Source organism: Trypanosoma brucei, chromosome 4, assembly GCF_000210295.1.
Source record: "Trypanosoma brucei gambiense DAL972 chromosome 4, complete sequence".
Classification (NCBI taxonomy): domain Eukaryota; phylum Euglenozoa; class Kinetoplastea; order Trypanosomatida; family Trypanosomatidae; genus Trypanosoma; species Trypanosoma brucei.
Window position 1 is genome coordinate 215,514 of NC_026737.1, and position 14,437 is coordinate 229,950.

A 14,437-nucleotide genomic window follows, 5' to 3' on the forward strand; every position below is an offset into this window, starting at 1 on the left:
AGAGAAAAAGGGACGGGAAACTGTTTAGCTGCAGCGACTTCGCCACGATGAGGTGACTCTGCAGTAGTCCAGCAATAGGGAACAAACATGGTCACTTTCTCTGCCACGGCGGACACCTAGAAAAAAATCAACTGAGTTATCATTCACCAACTATGAAAAACGTTTTCAATTTATTTTGTCCTGCACCCAACATCTTTGACAATGCAATATAGCAACAGCGAGTATACACCTCTTCACGTTTTGAACTATCCGAGACACACTCGTGAGTAGTGTTTTACCCTCATCCCTGTCTTCTGTTGATTTCGACGGCAAAGAGAGGAGAAGGGGGTCAGAGCGCCCACCAAAGAACAGTATCGACAGTACCCCGCGTACTACGAGGCTGAGGAGCATGCAAGCAAGAACAATGAATAATACGCGAAAAGCAGCATTGCAGCTACGGCAGGCAATTTCTCTGTTGCCGAATCTGCTTTCCCCCCGCGCGACCCCTCCGTGCACGACTTTATGTCCTCCCACTTTACCCTTGTCATGGTACACGATATAAGATTCCGGCACCACGTGTTGCAGGTACCCTTGGGAAACAGTTTACCACTTGCCTTGCCGCCGCCGCTCCGCAACCGGATCCAGCGCCTCCATAGGAAGCTGTTGACTCGAAATTTTGTAGCGAACGCGGTGAGCGCCTCTGTACTAGATAAATTCCCGACGGTCGACTCTACGTCCGGCGCCCTCCTCCACGTCGTTTTATCCAAGTAGTGATGGCGAAGGCTCTTCAGCTTCATAGTCACGTCATCAAGCTCTGCAATGAAGTAAGATGGAACATTCCCATACAAAGGCGTCAGTGACGGGATTGTAAAAGACATTATGTCAGGTCCAGCCACCTGGTATAAAAAGTGGTGAATGTGTCCGAAAATTTGCGACACCACGACACTCGCATGTTTCGCCACCAGTGCGTGGTAGCGCTCCTGAAACGAGGGTTTCCAATACATATCCTTTTCAACGGAACCGAAGGCCCCCCTGCTGAGCACGCCCCAAACGTCGATGTATGGTGGCACGTGACTTATGATTATTACCTTCGCATTCTCTTTTTTCGCGTCTTCCAAGCTGGACTCAAGGAACTTCATCTGGTGGCATGGATCAACAACAGTGTCCGGAATAGGAACTTTGTTACAAAAACACCAGAGGACAGTGTTGAGCACAATGATCCGTAGGCGAGGTGAAACAACACGCTGATAGTACCCACATTCCCGGAAACTTTTCCTTTGGTCCTCAGCCAAAAGGCCATTTTCCACCAATATTTCTTCCTGTTTCAGGGTGAAACTCTCCTGCTTAAATGCATCAAAGTGGTAGTTTGGGACCATATCGTTGTTTCCGAGGGAGACCGCCACACCCAGTCCGAACTCCCCTGTCTCGCCCGATTGTACAGTTTTAACCGCGGCCCGCACAACAAAGCCGAACGTGTCATTAATAGAAAACCCGCTTTTGCTGAATTTGTGTCGCTGAGCATCACCGTTGACAATAACAACATGAGGTGCTTGAGCCTCCATGTCCTGTTGAAATGATGTAATGAGTGCTTTTGGGGCATCGCAGCCCATCCGACCGTACTTGGGTGCGGGTTTGTGGCAAGAGTCGTATGCCTTAGACGTACCATACCCAGGGTCATAGTGCGGATCTGATACCAACCCCACTCTCAAGGCACTACCGCCGCAAAGCGAAACAGCGGCGAAGACTAGAAGCAGTGGAAGGGCATCCAGCATTTACTTTCTCACGGTACCTCGTCTTTTGATATGGTCTCTACGTATTTACCCTCTCTGATGATGTGGTTGAAACGTTCCAATCGCTATGCTCCAACGAAACGGAATGGAAAGAAGTGAGAAAAGATACGGAAGGCGAATGTTAAAGGGAACAAACATCAGGATAAAACTGACGACGAGCATATACACAAGACAGCCGCCAGTAACAGGCTCCGAAAGCATGCAGACCGTTGGTACGCACGCCACAGTTATTCTATATCACCTCCGCACGTTAAAAGTTCGTTCGACATCCACAGAAACAAAGTAAGAGAAAAATAAAGAGAAGCGAGGATGGGAAAAAAATCAAAAAAAAACTAAAGAGCCATGTACAAATGTCGCACCATGCTTCGATGCGGTAGTGACAAGTGGTACCCTGCTCTTTTGCACCCCCATTGTCGTTGCTGACTTTTGTTCCAACATCCGCCAGGTCTGCATCGGGCCTTCGGCAAAAATATCATGAGCTTCCGCACGAAACCCAGAATCAGCGTGTCTTTTGGCAAGGCAACTGCGGCCCCAAAGTAACTGTAGTGACATACCAAGACGAATAAACTACGTCAGAGAGTCAGAAAAGATGGCAAAAATGGGGTTGGAGATCGTCGAGTAAATATTCCGGGACTGATCTCCTTGTGTACATCAAAGGACCGTCTCGGAGCGCAAACTATCCAACACGAGGGGATACCTCCCCATTCTTTTTTCCTCAACTCAATTGTAAACCTTTTGTGCGCGGGTTGAAAACAGCCGTTGCGTAACCTCACGTTCTGCCCCCGGAGGAGGGGAAAAAATAATCCGCCTGCTTCCAAAACCGTACGTCAGGGCCGCAACTAACGCCAAGCCGCCACTGCATGCGGAAATTATTGACAGCCAAACCCCGAGGCTTCGAGACGGCAATACAGACGTAGTGCAGTAGTCAATGTCCGTCTTCTCGTAATATACCGAAGCACATATAATAAGGTGGCGGCACCAAAAACCACAATGCTCCTTTTCAGTTAGATAGCGACCACCAGCCCGCATCCTTGAAAAAGGTTCCCAATGTGCCTCACTTTGCGCAATGGTTAGATAATCCTCCACAGAGTATTCATTCATCCCCCTGAGCGAAACGTGGAGAATGTCTTCCAATTTGTCTCCATAAACCCATGAACCGTTCTCTACCAGATATCGCTGCTGCAACGAAACCACCCGCCCAGTGTTACTGTCGAGCGTAGCCCGTATGTAGGATGGATTGCTTCCCGCAACCGGGGAAACCGATGGAATTATGTACATCGGAGGACCCAGCTTAGATGATGCTACAAATCCCAGTGTACCAGTATGAAAAAACTGCGCTGCGACGGTGAAGCGGTTACTGCCAATGATGCGAAGATAGGCCTCCCGAAAGTCGTTGCGCCAATAGTAGGTTGCATCTCCAACACTTTTCATACGTACCGCCTCCTCAACATTGAGTATGGGAGGTTCGTTACCCAATATTATAACACTGCGGTCCCGCTGCTTTGCCCATTCAATGGACGCCTGAAGGAATGGAAATTGCCCACACGGATCAACATCCCCAACGCTAAGAGGTGGTCTCAATGAGTTTGACCACAGTAATGTGTTGAGGACAATTACTCGAATCTTTGTTCCGGCTACATCACGATAGTAAAAGCCACAGTAAGACATGTGTGAATGTTCCTCTCTTGTAAGCAGACCTTCGCTTAACATAAGACGCAACAGTTGTACGTACTGGGGTTGGGCACTAATGGGGCTGAAACTGTTAGCAGGGGAAAGGTCATTACCTCCCAGTGCCAAAACTGTTGGTTGTGATGCAGCATCCTGCGTGCCGTTTACCCCCGATGCAGAGGCAATCACACCTATCACCTCCTTCATTGTGTACTCCATTTCCGCGGGGGTAACCGTTTCCATGCTGTGGCGCATAAGACCACCAGAAAAGAGAGTGAAAGTCCCCTCCCATTTTGCTACGTCATCCATAACGGACTGAACGAGCTTCAGTGGAGATTCACAGCCCGGGGTGACGAGTGACGCCCGCCCTTGGTTGCAAGGTCCGTACCCACCGGGTCGGCCATAGAGTATATCGTAATTAAAGTCACCAAGTAAGGAAACAGTCAACTTCGGCAGCGTATCACGACCCAACACGCTGGTAGCGGAGGCTCTGAGCACTAATTGATGTAGTAAATCGGGCGCAATGGTCAGCGCACATACACTAAGGAAAATAACAAAGAGCGTGCAACACCTCTCCATGGTCACCTACAACACGATACCTGACCTTTTCTTTACGTACTTTCCTACCACTGTCCACCACCAAAGGGCAGCACCGAGAGGACGGCGAAACTCAAGAAAAAGAAGAGCATTGGGAGGTACACAAAAACAGCGGCATGGGAAGGAACTCAACTGTTATGAGAGCAAAGCTAAAGAGTCGGGAGTACTGCCACCCACATTTGGGAACCGCGCCAGTACTCCACACCAACTGCCACGAGTGTGCAACGAATTCACAACGACGAATAAAAAGTGGCTTTGTCTACGAGGCAAAAGAGTCGTTACGAAAATGACTCCAAACGTACCAAAGTCCCACTCAGCAGCAGTACTACATGGGGGGGAGTGCGTGGAAGTAACTCAAAAAGCTGCAACCTTCCACTCACGCGAGCCAAGCTACAAAATGAGCACTTCCGATTTTACACTGGGTCGCACAAAAGACCTAAAATGGTGCCCCAAAGTCATCGAGATAATCGGCTGCAGCGTGAACAAGCACGCATCCCGAAGTGCGCCGATATCCGGCACATGCCCTCGTCTACCCAGATCCTTCGCTTTTGCCACGTCGATGTGCAGTGGCATGCCACCAACAGTTCCCACACCAATGTGCACCGACCAAGACTGCACCAATCAGGTCGCACCCTGGGTAAATAACCGACGCTAGGCCCACACGAAAACACACGCATACACGTGTAACAGCAAAGAACGTTAGGTAAGCATACACTGTGGCGGGAAGAGAAAGAGGGAAAGGCGGGCACGCGCTACCGTTGCATAAGCCGGATAATAAGCTTACCTCCTTTTCAGTGAATATAAGTGGCAAAAAAGCTTGTTACAACATGTGACTAAAAAGAGCAATTAAACGGCGATAAAAACAATGCGCAACGCGGTGGTGAAATGTAAGCGTACATGAATCCGGGGATCGCAGAAGCACCGAAGGTGGTCCCCAAAATCATTTACTAAAGTCCTCAGCGTCAGCCCCCATCTCACCCTCCAACAACTCGTTGGAGTTGTCCACGCCGCCCATCACGCCGTAGTTCGCGCTTCCCTCTGAAATCCTCCCAGTCCGTGGGTTCACTGGATGGTCATACATAGAATCGAGGTCCGCCGCGTAGGGCACGCCACTTTCCTGCAAAGATCCCTGCATTTTGTGAACGGGTCGGGGGTATGGAATGCGATAATGCACTCCAAGCTCGTAGCGCATTTCCGCCTCACGCAGCTTCCGCTGTATCATTTCCACGTCGGTAAGTCGAGCATTTTGACGAAACAGCCGCCTTGACTCCTCCATCACATACAACGCATCGTCGTCCGTCTCCCATGGTACCGTGAAAGCCGCTTTAAGAAACTTTCGGTACCAGGAAAGAGCCTGTGAGCGATACGGGTTGTTGCACAGTACGGCCCCTGCAGCCTCATACGGCATCCCTAAAACACACGGTGTCTTGCTATACATCCACTTCCCCCCCCCTCTATGTGTACGGTCACCGCCCCAATCAAAATGAGCGGGGAAACCCCGTTAAATTTAGGAGCAAAGGAAAGTCGCAGAGGGAGTGGACCAACAAGTTACCAGATTAATAATAAAGAGGAGGTGGGTGCTCATTCCTACCGCAATAGAAAAGATCCAAAGTGGTGGACTCGGGGATGATTAGCAAAGAAGTAGGGATCCATTGGATTGAAAACGCTCGGTTCGTTCACTCCGTACACGCACACCTCAGCTACTTCATTCAGCACACGTGCGCTTGTTCGTAACAGCAGCATGACAAATGCACGGACAAACGTCGACAGCGGAGAAACACAATCTTATCTTCTCTTGATTCTCCGTTTAAAAGGCGGGGAAGCTCACCATTTTCTGTGTTGCCTCTTTACCCTCGGAGTGTCATAATGTATTTCAAATGATTGTCACGCAACAACGGGCGTCTCCCCCGTTATTCTGCTACCTCTTCCCACCAAAGAGAATTGGGTTGGGATCGCTAAACACAACAACAGCCTCGTACCAAACTAACTCTGGAGGCCAATCAGAGATGACGACTGCTCTAACGAGGGGTAACGTTGCGATCGACACAACGGTAGATTAAACGATCAATGCGCACGAGAGTCAGCCCTTTGACTAGCTCGCACCACATGTCGTGGTGCCCACCCACGTAGTAAACAGACACACACACACACATGTGCACCTACTACCCAAATGTACGGAGCGTCACGATTGTGGTACGGGCGGGGAAAACGAAACATGAATCGAACGGGAAAAGAGGATAACAGACCTCCGGAACACGGAAGTTTTGCATTCACCACATCCCTTAAACCTAGAGTATACCATTCTGGAGAGTTTGGAACTGATCGTACCGCCTCGTCCTCCAGTTGTCCACACTACCGACAATGAGTTCCTTAATATAAAGTGCAAAATCTCCCTCGTCCTCTAGATCCAAACGAAAGCGGGACCGCAGTTGCTGGATGGCAACTTCAGGAGAGGCCCCGAAACAAGGCAAAGTGTTGTAAGGCGTCATTAGCGAGACAAGTGCTACGATATCATCAGCTTTCTCGCGTATGGCTCTCATCCCCAAGAAGAACAATAGCTTAAAGTAATTAAATGGTGAACTTCCAACACCTCCCATTACTTCAAGGAGCTCTTGTGACAGTTTGAAAGGGGCTGATTCGAAGTTGACACCACCGGGAGATGTGACGAGCATAAAACCAAAGTCTATGTGCACCAAACGGCCGTCTGCCCTTATCAAAATGTTCCCGTTGTGTCTATCTTTCACCTGAAGGATATAGGTAAAGATACTGTAACCAGCCATTGTCTCCACGAAATTTCGCTGAGCCTCCCTATATCTTTGGGAACCCTTACCACCAAAGGCCTCATTGAAGAACTGGGGAAGGTACGCCATCTGACATGACTTCTTGATTCCATCAATGGAACAGGCACCCTCTACACACTCAATAATTCCAGAATCCACACCGACGGCAAGTGCCCTATAGGGGACAAGAGAGCATGTAAGTCCGGCATTCTTCCATATATTGTTGAAGAGGTCAACAAGTTGTAATGCCAACTCCTCTTGCCGCAAATTATCCCCACCTTTGACCACAAATGTGGCTGTACCCCAATTAGGATGCCTCCCAAAGAATGACTTCTCGCGCAGACGAGCAGCTCGTTCCTCCGGAAGCTCTCCAAAGACCTTCCGAAACAACTTCATGTCAGGGGAAGCGGACTTGCTCGCAGTTACCTCCCCTCCTACATCTTCCCCCCTTCGGTCCAGCGACTGCTCCTCCATCAATTCATCTGATTCCGCCGAAATTTTAAACTTTCCATTGGGAAGTCGTAACTTAGATGTAGTTGGGTCATTGACAGTTGCAGTGGAATCAACAATGACTTCGCATCGAAGGAGAAACGGCGCTCTCTCACGAGAAAAGAATACGACACTATCTTCAACAACGATGTTTACAATCCACTTTACCGGATCGTCATTACAACCCAAAGGGCATATGAGTGACTGCGACCTCAGTGATTTGTTGATTTCATCCAGCTCCTTCTTTAGCTCATGTTGTCGCCGATCTCTCTTGGTGAACGAAATTAAATGTTTACTCAAGTTGGTGATAAGATTGAGGAATGCTCTCTCATCGTTGAAAAGCTTAAGTCGCAGTTCCTTGCGCCTAATCTCTTCCTCTACCCCGTCAGTGTTGTTGGTTCGATCTGCTACACCCTTGCGGTTGATGGCAAAACTCTCGATCTTGTCGTGCACTTCCTTCACGCGCCCTCCAAGCCCAACGGCCGAAAACACGTCGCGTACCGAGTCCACTGTCCATGAGAGCCGCAACGCCAAGGTAAAAGATCGCCCCGCCAGCCAATGCATAAAACGTCGCAGGCGGTTACTTACCTCCGGACCCTTGTGCGTGATACAAGCATGAGATATTTGAAGGAAGACCCTTTCAATGGTTGCAAGGGGGAACTCATGCAGATTTTGAACAAGAGCTATTTGCTCATCCTGAGAACCCCTCGGTAGGTACAGCAGTACCTCCAGAAGCCTGTGAAGACAAAACAAAGCATTCGACATTGCGTGGGAAAAAGGAAACAAAGATACTCCCCTAAGGTCCCCCCACCACAGGAATCACTCGGGCACGCAGTTACTGTCCGCGTCCACTCGGCTTTTCGTGCCGCGGGCATGGGCGGCATTGCGCCATTGTGACATTAAAAAAAAAAGCAAAGAAAGAAATTAAATAGGAGGCAAACCAAACAGAAGACTTTAAAAAAAGGACAAAACTCAGAGGCAAAAAACTAACTGTAGGTCACATAAAGATGTAGGTTTTACATCACCACGACGGAGGAAAGAAGAAAAATAACCTGTTCGGCCCAGCGTCTTCCCCACCGGGAAGCATCGTAGTTCGCGCCATTCAATGTACAACATTAGAAAGAATGAAAGAGTTCCGTGAGCAGTGATACAAGCTCCACCCATAACGACTTGTTAACGCTGTGAATTCATAAAACAAGGGGAAGCTACCAACGGCCAACGCGAAGTAACGGTTAGTTACTCCAACGTCCATCCCTTCCTGGAAACAACCATTTCTTCTTTCAAAAAACTCTCCTGTAGCGATGATGACGTCTTCGCCACCTTGTCAAATAGGCCCTTTTCATCGTCGTCGTATTGGGACACGACGTCAACAGTTTTTACCTCGACCGGAAATGCCGGGAGAGGTCGCAACATGTGATGATCCTTCCCCAAACTTTTCAGCAACCCCTCCGTGCCTGAATATCGTCTTAAGAAAGATGACTTCTTACGCAGGGCATTGTCGTACGGTACATCGATCCGGGCGTTGTGCGGCTGCGTTAACTTCAACGGGAGCCACTGCGCTGGGTTGCCACTGTTCTCACCCTTCCACTCAGCCAGTGGAGGAAGGCTCTTTTTCATCCTCGAAGAGCCAACAGCGAGAAGATAAGGAATGTCAGGAAGAGTGTTCCTTGCTTCATGCCGTCTTAACAGCACCGTTGCCAAGGCCGAAACAAACTCTGAAAATGAGATACCTTGGGCGCTCTCTAATGTTTCTGCGCCTTTCAATGGGATTCTTTCCTCCGACCCCTCTAATTTCGATTTTGCGAATAAAAAACAATGGTCCTTTCTACCGGAGGTAATAATACACAATTCAGCACAAGCATCATCAAACCTTTCTACAGGCAGCAAATCGTTCGCCGCGTGATGTGAAAATGCCGTCCTCAACACCTCCATTTGGGGAGGCAAAATTACTTGCTCAAAGGGAGACTCCAGGAGAGGGACACTTTTAGTTTCGAATGTTGTGCTACCCTTTACGTCGCGTATGGATATTGTTACATCTTTGTTTGGTCTCAGCAGAAGCTTCCCCTCATCCCCATACGTGACAAATTCTACCTTTGTTCCGTCAATGGAAATATTCCACATGCTTTTTGGAATAACAACCTCTACGATGTTGGGAGCACGCTGAAATGCATTGGCGCGTTGCTCATCAACGTACACCGTACAGCGCTGAACGCCGTAAATTGGTAGGCTGTACTCCGCTGGAGTGGGACGAATGAGCTCCTCTTCAAAAAGCTTAGCAGCCATACCGGTGGTAGATGTGGGTGCTTTTGCAGCGCTTTCCTGCTTGTCCATTAAAGGAATATCGTCAAACCCATCCTCCGGAAATTTTAGTATGCGAGGAGGGTATCCCTTCCCCGGATCGGGTGTGTCACATGGCCAGTCATCCACCGTTAAGTTCCATCCTGAAATAAGAAAAGACGACAACTTGTTCAGAGGTACCTCTGCAGGAAACACCAGATTAGCCGAAGGAGTAATGGAGGCGAATTTGTTGTCTTTAATGGGATCTGATACCATCGGAACACCGAGGAACTTGCAATAGTAATCCTCAAACGCGGCCCACACTTTGGCCGTAAAGGGGCGGTGGTGTTTGTGCTGCGACTCGTTAGAAAAAGCAACTATCGCCAACATTAAAAGGGCCTCTGCGAACGAGTGCAACTCCAGAGCTGCTCGAGTTTCTTTATCGACATCTGGATGAACATACTTCATTAACTTGTGTATACCAGTGAATCCATCATACGTGAACACAGAAAGCGCCGCATTCCTTTGAGAAGGAGAGAAATGTGGAAAGATATCGTCAACCATCCCCTCAAAAGATGGACGATATATCCTGCCGCACTCGGCGTAGCGATCAAACAGAGGAAAAACTATCGAATCAGCTGAAGCTGCCAGTATATGCGTAATCAAGCGGTTGGCGTATGGTGTCCAGCTATTCTTCCTAGAGTCCAACGATACAACCATTCTTTTCAATACGATGGACCTGCTGATGAATGGCTTGAAGAAGCGGCGCATGGTGTATGTTACGCTCGAGTGGATTTTTCCCTGTTCCTCTGCACACAAAGTTACGGCTTCGGAAATTGGATGATCGTCCTCTAACATTTCAGAGAAGCGCTGTGCCTGGTAACATCGTATACATACCACATTCATAATGGTAATAAACCCGTCGATATCCATGGTAAGATCAAGGGCGTTTTTCGTTTCACCACCTTTTCCACCCTCGTTGCAACTCCGTTGCAAGCCATGATGCTGCCACAGTGCCCCAAGCAATACCTGGTAGATACCAGTCACAGGGCCGACGACGCCAGCAGAGCGTAGAAGCGTCATGAATCCGACATACGTCAAGCGCTGCCTCCGCAAAGACTCGCCGTGACTAAGAGCAATGTCAAACAAGAGCCCCCAGTTAGTTTCCTCACTCCTACATGTCATCGCAACGAGAGGCAAGCACCTTATACAAATTATTCGGGCTTGAAGAGCAGTGTTTTAAAAAAGTCAAAAGAAGAAGGGACATGTAACGAAGCAGCAAATATAATAATCAGTGGAGAAGAAAGCCGGGAATAGACATAGCAGGAGTTAATGAGACGCTGCCGGAACACAGCCAATAAATGTTGGCCAGTGTAGCTCCTCTAGTGACACGCAACCTTAATCTCTTTCCAGATATGAAACTCCCATTCCAACGCACTTTAGCTCATAGCGCACCACCACCACCACCACTAGCTCACGCCACAGCGCGGGTACGACGGTACTGCTGGGATTGCGTTTGAACTTTTGCCCTCTGTAGTGGCGTTGAGACCGAAGTTACTAGTGTGTCAGGTAAACTCAACGGCAAACAGAGATATGATAACGACTACGCGCCAACTCCTGCGTCCACAAGTACTTCCCCACATTCCAAGCTCACAACTGAAACTTAAATGATAGCCAAAGAGTCTAATCCAACACCTCTACACGTTGAGTCAGCTGCTGCCCATCCGGGTCACTCGTCAACGGAAAACACAAGTGCACACCACTGAGAGCTGCTGGGAAGTCAAAACTGTAAGTAGACTGCATACCTCAATCCTCAGTCCTTTGTGTGTGTTCAACCTCCAGACACGTAGCATATACACAACTTTGCGCGCACAGATTGTTCCGGCCCCACCCATACACCACCAAAAACGTCAAGAATGTTCCCTCCCCCGCTCTGCCGTCTGTCACACCTAATCTTCATCTCTCAACACCACAGCCACCTCTCCGCACACTGCTGCAGCAGTTGATGGCTGTGGTCAATCAGACCAACCTCCAACCGACACTGTTAACACCGCACCACTCTCGAATTAGTGAAAAGATGACATGCGTCGTCCAGTCGGTCGAACAACAAATATTGCAGGTCTACACCATCACGCAGGCAAACCAGCAGAATCCCACAACTTACCCAACAATAAGTGAAGCAATGCTCATCAGCGGTGTCAGGACTTTCTCTCCCGTAGCAAAAAGTCAACTATGATGTGTCACGGAGCCCCCTAGTACTCTTCCTAAACCCCACAGCAACCGTGCGCAGAGCGGGCCCAACACAATTTGAAGCTCTCTAGGCGCTTCAACAAACTGTGAAGTGCCTTCGTTTCTTCCTTCGCATGCATTTGCAAACAGAGCACAGCACCCGACTCGTTGCTGTCAACCTCAAACTGATATCTCGGCAGTTCTCCCCTTATGAAAGTACCGGCCTTCCGATGGGAAAAGGTGTATCAGCGAGAGGACATTGCGAAATATATCCGAACGACACAGCCTGAAACCAGTGCAAAACGTCGTACCGCTCCTCTCCATCCGTCTACCGCAAATAACTGGCGAGCAGATGTTTTGCGTGACCTGCAGGTTGCATCGAAATGTTGAGAGAATGAACAACATGTAACCAAGGTAATACCAGCCCCCGGTCACACCTGTGAAACGATATCCATGTACGTACTGTTCAAAAGCAGACTTACCAAGCCATATAGCAGGGGTGAGGATCCGTTGCAAAGCGAAGGGGACAGACGACGTATAAAGGGTAAAAGCGAAAGGCACAACAAGGGATATTTCACCGCAGTAGCACCATAGCTACGCCTAAGCCCAGTACGAGCCCATATAGCAACAGAGCCGTTGACCATCGCGCAAAAAACGAGTTTAATCGCGCATGAGTTGAGAGTCTACGTCCAGCAACTGACCGAAGGGTGCGACGTGGGGTTGAAACAAAAACCAAGTGGTGGTCACCTACGACAATACAGCGCCTTAATGTGCGGTAAAGATCGTCCAATTAGAGCCTAGGTAATCCCCGAACCCACACACGTGGTGTACATGAAGCTATGTAATACAAACATCGAACGCCTATGAACATATCAACCATTTAAATGTACCATCTCGACCGAATGTCGCGAATTTGTGCGCGCAAGACCGACCAAACAACACAAAACTGAGCTAGTGATAGAACCAAGGCCACTGAACTGGGTACGGTTAAGGGGCGTTTTGTGATACTCTACACCGTCCCGACACCTCAAGTGCGTGAATTAAGCAATAAAAAATGCTGCGAGGTTAACCACCGAAACAGCAACCCTGCGGATCGGTACCCGCACCGGACGTCGATACTCTATCACGACCATTTTTTAAGGAAAGGGTTGACGAGCACGTCCGGGTCGTCTGAAGAATCCCTCTTCCCCTCGACGACAGGAGGTATATCGCCACCCCAAACGTGTCTCGTGGGCTGCGGAGAACCAGCTTGGTGATGCTGCGTGAAGTTCAGTGGCGCTGCGGGATACCCCGCGCTTGCTGCCGTTGGTGGTTTTGGATGTGCTAACGAAGTCTTACTGGGCCCCATGCTTAGCTGTTTCACGGCAGAAGTTGGAACGGGCGCAAGATTCACCACAGGGGGCAGTGGGGCCGACACGCCTGCTGCAGCACCCGGAAATAGTTCCGCGGGACCACTCTGTGGTCCACCTTTAATAGGGTGGACTTCAGTCGCCTGATCTCCATGATGCTGCAGGTTCGTTGAAACCCTTCCAGCACATTGGAATTGCACTTCATTCGCTGATACCCTTTCCGTTTTAAAGTGTCTCCTTTGCTTCCAGCATTGTTGCAAAAATCCAGACGCGCTGACAGCAACAATACTAATAACTGTGAAAAAAAGTGTGCTCACATTTATCGAAGACGTTTCGCCTCCGTAAGTTCCCACATCACCACCAGCGAACGGGTTAGCATCGAGAGTTTGAGACTGCCCTGGAGCAGGTGTATTGCCGTGACTATCACCTACAGTGGTATTATCACTGGCGGTACAGCGGCAACCACCAACCGAAAAATCAGACTTATCTCGACCCCCTTGAACTGCTTCGTCGGTTAATCCAACAGTGTCCACGATTTTCGCCACAACCTGCCTAAGCTTCATAACACCTTCACGGCACTCGGGCACCAATTGATTCTGAACAACGCAGCGCCCCCTCATATTATACACATCGTCACCAATCAGGCTGGCGAGTGCGCTCGCGTCGTCAGCCAACTGCTTCAAAAGCACAACAAAATCCGTTCCATCCTCTCTGGTCTCTTCCAAAGAGTCCTTGCCATCCCTCTCATAACGTTTCTGCAACTCAGTTTCCTTATCATCAGGTTGCTGTGCCTCAGTTTCATTATCATCAGGTTGCTGTGGCTCAGCTTCATTATCATCAGGTTGCTGTGCCTCAGTTTCCTTGTCATCAGGTTGCTGTGGTTCACTTTCATTATCATCAGGTTGCTGTGCCTCAGTTTCATTATCATCAGGTTGCTGTGGTTCACTTTCATTATCATCAGGTTGCTGTGGTTCACTTTCATTATCATCAGGTTGCTGTGCCTCAGTTTCATTATCATCAGGTTGCTGTGGTTCACTTTCATTATCATCAGGTTGCTGTGCCTCAGTTTCCTTATCATCAAGTTGCTGTGGTTTAGTTTCCTTATCATCAGGTTGCTGTGGTTCACTTTCATTATCATCAGGTTGCTGTGCCTCAGTTTCATTATCATCAGGTTGCTGTGCCTCAGTTTCCTTGTCATCAGGTTGCTGTGCCTCAGTTTCATTATCATCAGGTTGCTGTGGTTCACTTTCATTATCATCATGGTTGCTGTGCCTCAGTT

General features: G+C 49.0%; 6 protein-coding genes across 6 annotated transcripts in view; all 6 read right to left on the reverse strand.

The window, feature by feature from the left end:
* Positions 1–371: 371 nt before the first annotated feature.
* On the reverse strand, positions 372–1,751 carry TbgDal_IV940 (hypothetical protein, conserved; the record flags this gene model as incomplete). The annotated part of the gene is made up of 1 exon (XM_011774377.1): positions 372–1,751. The coding sequence occupies one exon, from the start codon at positions 1,749–1,751 to the stop codon at positions 372–374; it is 1,380 nt and encodes a 459-aa protein (XP_011772679.1).
* A 738-nt stretch (positions 1,752–2,489) lies between these two features.
* Positions 2,490–4,016, reverse strand: TbgDal_IV950 (hypothetical protein, conserved; the record flags this gene model as incomplete). The annotated part of the gene is made up of 1 exon (XM_011774378.1): positions 2,490–4,016. One exon carries the CDS (start codon positions 4,014–4,016, stop codon positions 2,490–2,492), a length of 1,527 nt encoding a protein of 508 aa, XP_011772680.1.
* A 958-nt stretch (positions 4,017–4,974) lies between these two features.
* TbgDal_IV960 (hypothetical protein, conserved) lies at positions 4,975–5,472 on the reverse strand (the record flags this gene model as incomplete). The annotated part of the gene is made up of 1 exon (XM_011774379.1): positions 4,975–5,472. The coding sequence occupies one exon, from the start codon at positions 5,470–5,472 to the stop codon at positions 4,975–4,977; it is 498 nt and encodes a 165-aa protein (XP_011772681.1).
* Positions 5,473–6,322: 850 nt separating this feature from the next.
* Positions 6,323–8,068, reverse strand: TbgDal_IV970 (phosphatidylinositol 4-kinase, putative; the record flags this gene model as incomplete). Its single annotated transcript, XM_011774380.1, has 1 exon — positions 6,323–8,068. The coding sequence occupies one exon, from the start codon at positions 8,066–8,068 to the stop codon at positions 6,323–6,325; it is 1,746 nt and encodes a 581-aa protein (XP_011772682.1).
* Positions 8,069–8,539: 471 nt separating this feature from the next.
* Positions 8,540–10,765, reverse strand: TbgDal_IV980 (hypothetical protein, conserved; the record flags this gene model as incomplete). The annotated part of the gene is made up of 1 exon (XM_011774381.1): positions 8,540–10,765. The coding sequence occupies one exon, from the start codon at positions 10,763–10,765 to the stop codon at positions 8,540–8,542; it is 2,226 nt and encodes a 741-aa protein (XP_011772683.1).
* A 2,167-nt stretch (positions 10,766–12,932) lies between these two features.
* TbgDal_IV990 (hypothetical protein, conserved, (fragment)) overlaps positions 12,933–14,437 on the reverse strand; it is a gene marked incomplete at both ends in the record, with an annotated part of 2,403 nt that continues 898 nt past the window's right edge. The window contains one exon of the mRNA XM_011774382.1: positions 12,933–14,436. Within this exon, the coding sequence (XP_011772684.1) occupies positions 12,933–14,436 (1,504 nt within the window). The remainder of the gene's footprint in view (position 14,437) is intronic.